This window comes from Mixophyes fleayi, chromosome 9 (genome assembly GCF_038048845.1).
Source record: "Mixophyes fleayi isolate aMixFle1 chromosome 9, aMixFle1.hap1, whole genome shotgun sequence".
NCBI lineage: Eukaryota > Metazoa > Chordata > Amphibia > Anura > Limnodynastidae > Mixophyes > Mixophyes fleayi.
In genome coordinates, this window is record NC_134410.1 from 22,812,279 (window position 1) to 22,817,980 (window position 5,702).

A 5,702-nucleotide genomic window follows, 5' to 3' on the forward strand; every position below is an offset into this window, starting at 1 on the left:
AATATATTAGAATATGTTATTGTTTATGTGCTAATGCCTAGTGACAGTCAATTGCTGGACTAGATAACTTGAAGAGAATTATTTTTTTCTAGTCTATAGCACCTTATCTTGAGACACATAAAGACACACACACACTAAAATACAATAACACCTTTCCTTTTACTTGCATTAGTTTATTTTAGAAGCCATTGATTATTATATAGTATCAAAGAGGAAACTTTTAGAATCTGGACTATTGTCATCACTGTGTATTTTGTATTACGAAAGCACTGTAGAATTTGGACGAATAGATCTTACAGGTTACTTTGATCCTTAAAACAAAATTAGGCATCATTCAAATGAAACAATTATTAGAACATTGATTGGTTCTTGAAAGTGAAAATTTAATTTAATACTCCTTTCCCTGGAGAGGCATGAAACCAAGGTCATATGTCATCAGATACCCGTCGTTGTACATGTAAAGCTTGTGATCATTAGGGTTGTAGGACAGACTCTGCACATTCTCCATCATCTTGTCAAATTGAATGCTCAGGTACCCTTCTTCATTGGTTTTAGTGTCATACATATAGAAAATCTCTTCTTTTCTTGTGTTAAGTGTTCTAGTAGCATATAAAACTCCACATACTATAAACGCATTGGTAACTCCACGTTTGTACTGGGAGGTGGACCAGGTTTGCTTCACCATAAGAGAAGTGGCATCAAGTTTACCAATCAGCATGTTACCACCCTTCTGTTCTGTTGCATAAATGACCCAAAGACCTTCTTCATCGCTGGCCAGGTCAATGTCCTGCCAAGCTGATGATGAATATGAAAACCGATTAGTGTAGGTGGCATCAGTGAGAGTCAGGCGCTCCACCACGTTGGTCAGCCTATTAAATTTGCACAGGTTTCTGGAGTTGTAGCAGTTATAATACATTGTTTTGTTGAACATAATCATCCCGGCTCCTTGTCCACAATTGGCATAATTACTACTGATTTGAAGGGTCTTCTCTATGTAGTTTGCATAGACCAGGAGATCATTATATGAAGGGTAGAAGCGCAGGGTGTTCATCATCCTCGCATCTGTATTTAGAGGGGCTACCCATTGATCACTCTGATCAGCTCCTAATAATGAATCCCTTCCCCAGCCTCCATATTTGTAGCTGAATCCCTGCCAGTTCAGTTGTACTACAAAAGGTTTGCTGATATTTACGATTCCGCCATGGTCACATGTACCTATACAATGAAACAATTAAATATAAATGTAATATTTTCATATATAAAACATGGAGGCTAAATATATGATGTCCATTTAAGCTTGATTGTAGCTGATATCACAGTGATATGTGAGGTTGATGAAGATGCTATGTTCTAGCTATAGCATAATTGCTTTACTGAACATAGCTATATAATTACACGTAAAAAAACCCAATACAATACATAAGAATATAATGAATTGATTAAAAAACAATATGTGGTGTTAAATGAACCTATAACTGCATATATTAAATTCTGATCTTACCGTAGTCCACTTGTGAAGGTGTAAACATTGTCTTGTTGCGTTTACACTCATCCAAGCGTTTCTGTAAAGATACAATTTCCCTTCGGACTGACAGGACATTGTTCTTGTCGTACTTTTCCAGTTGGGTCACCATGATGAACATGTTATGAATCTGTCGACATAACAAAATATGGACAAATTTCAAGTAATTGATTAAAATTTTATTAATGATGAAAAGGCAGCACTAGTAACTAGACTCTTAATAAAATTGACACTTTAACCTGAACATACAAGCAGCACTTAGATGTACAAACTTTCTTTGCCTAATAAAATAAGGCCTTGTGTAAATATACAACAAAGCAACAATAAAAAGTGTTCCATTATGAGTATAATAAAAAAAAAACAAGAAACGGAGTGCTTATATCAACACTTCTATCATTGAAATTTAAAACCAATCAACTCAAGCGCATGAAATCCATATGGTTCTGCCACAGTAGTAATATTAGACTCATAAATAGGATCCACACCCAAAATTTAGAGCCTTCAAAGAAATGGGTTAGTACGACACTATGATATAATCCAGAACTCAGCAGTCCCAATCAGAGCACATCTATTTTTCCATATATCCAACTCAGTTCTTTGTTTTTCACTCTAAGGGATAATATCCACTTGCGGATGTTATTATAAAAAGGTATTAACTTGTGAGTAATAGCATAGGAAATAACAATAGTGGTGCACATGATTAATATCCAAATAAATATGTTATCAACAGTGTAGTCAAAAATCCAGACTCCCATTAATGAGTACTTATTATTCATAGGTTGGTTCCACATATCATAAAAAGGTAAGGAAGATGCCCACTACTTTCAAACAATTTAGTGCCTCTGTTGACTTGGAAAATACAACATCACTTGACAAAACTGCACTTAGAATTTATTCATCAGCATTTACCCCTCACCCATCCAGCCCATGATTATCTGATAGAGAGTGAGCAGCACTTACCTCCACATATAGTGCTTCCACATTCTCATTAGAGCCGGTAAGCGATGATCTGAGTTCCCCCACCAAGGATTGCAGTTGTCTGATCTCCAACTTTAACAGCTCAAAGTCGAGTTCAGTATAGGAAACGCCTCCCATCTCCATGAACTCCACCCTTCTTGTCAAGTTCTTTATCTTTTCTATGTAAACATCCAGTTGATTTTGGTAGTGTAGGATCTGGTACATCCAAAATTGTTAATAAATAAGAAGCTAACATGTAAAACATAAAGCTCCCTTTCACTTTCAGCCATAAATAATTCCATTATTTATATCCCTCACAAAATCAAACCCTCCTTCTGTTTCACTACTCTCTCCCTCTTATGCTCTCTCCACTAGAATTTTTCATATGAAAGTATTGGATGCTGCTGCACAACAATATTGCATAAGGTAGATTGGGTAACCAGTCACCAAAGGTCTCTTGTGGGACCTGCTATTTGTACTCTTACCTATTGTCAAAAAACATTGTAGTTTGATGCCCTAGCCTTGTTCTCCTCTATGACTTCTCTTTTTAAATATATTACTTCTTCTTGTCTGTCTCTTACTCTTCTTCTTCCTTCTGGCTGCTAATTTTGTCTTCTTTTTCTATGACTTCAATTTTACCTCTCTCATCTTCTCTATATTTTTCTCTCTGACTCACTGATACCCATCTTTGCTCTAATTACATTAAGCACTGATGCCTATATCCCCTCCAGAATGAGCTGAACTCAATGTGCTCTCACTGTTCTTTCTATTGAAATATATACCTTAGTCAACTCCTGCTGGATGCTGAGACTTAGGTTATAGTTGGATGTCTCCAGAAACTCCATACGATCTGCAGGAAAGCTGGAATCCGGCAACACAACAGAGCAATAACAGACTCCAAGGTCATCCAGAGACCCAGTCACCATCTTCTGGCTTGAATTAGATAGTCTTGGATTCTAGAGAAGCAAGAAACAGTATCAGGGGCTCATGATAAAAAAAATACCTATGTTTGATTTATAAGTTCTGCAAAACAATATGGTGTTGCCTTGTTGTTATGCTATCAACCAACTTACAAACTTGTGGAACGCCAGCTGTTGTGGACCAGAAGATTGCAGAGATGCTGAACTTAAAGGACCACATCTAGTGATCAATAGATGATATCTATGTGAAGCAGAAATTCCCTTATAATTAACCTGATGTAGTATATGACCTAGAGTGTCCCAACATCCCTTATTGTGTGCTATCCATCTCTTTCCTTATCCACATATCCATTTCCCTTCATTATTTCCTACCATGTTATTGCTTATCTACGTCAATCCTTTTTACATCCTATACATACCATAGTCACAGTCTGAGCCTGGCAAATCCCCACACTCAACAGAAGCAAGATTAACATCCTGTTTTTTTATTTGTCATATGTGTGTCTCTTAATATCATCAAGCTTACTTTATATACATCTTTCTGTACAGGAAGGTGTGGCATTCAGTTCAGGATGAGAACTCACAAGTCCCAACCTTTTCTGGACCTTGTAATAGAAATTTGTTTACTGCTTAATAGTATATGACACATGGTTTAACTTGGATTAACCAGCTAAAGAGAGTTATTGTTGATCCAGAGTGTTTCCATGGGCAAATCAAGCTTACTACAACTGTCCTTACTTACATGTACAACTTGAGTTTTAAATAAACAAGATCATAGTTTCTAAATTTAGTAAGTAAGGTGGGTGAGTTGGTTGGAGAAGAGAGAAATACAGCAAAAGTGTCTTCTTCTTTATGAACATGTAAACTTGAAAGCCTACAGAGTTCTAATATCGAGTACAGCTTCTCACAAGGCCCATGACAGAGAGGACATGCATTACAAAACAATTATATCTGAAACTGTTTCAAATCTGTTTATATGGGGAGCTGTGATGTCATCAGTTATAATCGATATGTTCTGATGACGTCTGGAAAGCTTGTGAAATATAAGGACTACTGTACCCACAACCAAAAAGACTTATGTAAATTAGAGTGTATGTGACCTTGCGCCTTTATATGGTCACATAACTCTTTGGTGTCATGATATTTCTTAGAATTTAGAGCAAAGGGTTTATTGTTCTATATAAATATCTAATGGCAATAAGTGGCAGGATGTCAGCAGCAGTAGAATCATTATTAAAAACTAGAAATGTAGATATCATTAGCCCAATAATGATAACACTCACAATACAGTAGTACAAGAGATAATGTCTTGATAGATAGTGGCAAGATAAATAAGATGTGCTTAAAAACTGTATGATCAATGCTATGTAAAATATATGTATTGTTATAGTTGGCACCATTGGTGGTAAGTGGTTTTGTGTGAATAATATACAATGGCAATAGTGCTGAGATTATTGTGAGATAATGTTTCTTAATGTAAGTGGTTGCAATTAGTACAACACACAAGGAATACGTAGAAGTGATAGAACTATCTTTTATAAATGGCTTTATAAATGGAAGAGCCATAATAAAATCCTATAGCAATAAAACTGGAAAAGTAATTCATTAACATCATTTTAGTATAGACAACAGTCGACAGGAGTCATTTACAAACAAGAAAAAAGGGTGGTCCTGAACTGCTTCTTTAAGATTGTTATTTACTTATAGTGCAGGGGAAATGTGAAACCAAGTTGTGTATTTCCTGGTTGGACTTTTTTATTTTTAAAGAGTTCCCTTATTTTAGACTTTAAGTAGACACCACATGTTGCTGTCAGGACTGGCCGACTTAACCCACCCTAACTATTCACTCATGTAGGACGGAGTGTGTTCAGTCTATGTGGCAACTGATTGGGTTACCTGCATCTCCTTTCCAATTGGGTAGAGTACACTTGATTATCATGACTTTTACTCTTTTTCATATAATCTTCTGACTACATAAATTGTGCTCCATCCAGTTCTTTTCCAGGTTTCTTCATTCTTAATCTCTAATGAAATGTAACAACAAATAGCATAAGTGTATTACATATACTGGGTCCCATCTTAGTTTTAATCTCTAATTAAGCCAATGAACAAATAAGGAATCCTTACAGATTTCTTCATTTATTTGTTTCTATTCAAATTGTGACAGGTCCACAAAGCGCACAAGATGTGGACACTTAGAAACAATGAGATTTGCGTCATAGAACAAACATCCTCATTTAACACTTTCTGTGTATTGTGTAACTGATGTGTGACATGTTCAAATATATATTTACTGAGGTTAT

At 35.8% G+C, this 5,702-nt stretch overlaps 1 protein-coding gene across 1 annotated transcript; it reads right to left on the reverse strand.

The window, feature by feature from the left end:
* Positions 1–384: 384 nt before the first annotated feature.
* LOC142101497 (olfactomedin-4-like) lies at positions 385–3,875 on the reverse strand. Its single transcript, XM_075185952.1, has 5 exons — positions 3,819–3,875; positions 3,262–3,435; positions 2,483–2,695; positions 1,502–1,652; positions 385–1,215 (listed from the first exon to the last, which is right to left on the reverse strand). The coding sequence occupies exons 1-5, from the start codon at positions 3,873–3,875 to the stop codon at positions 389–391; spliced, it is 1,422 nt and encodes a 473-aa protein (XP_075042053.1). The 3' UTR covers positions 385–388.
* Positions 3,876–5,702: the final 1,827 nt, after the last annotated feature.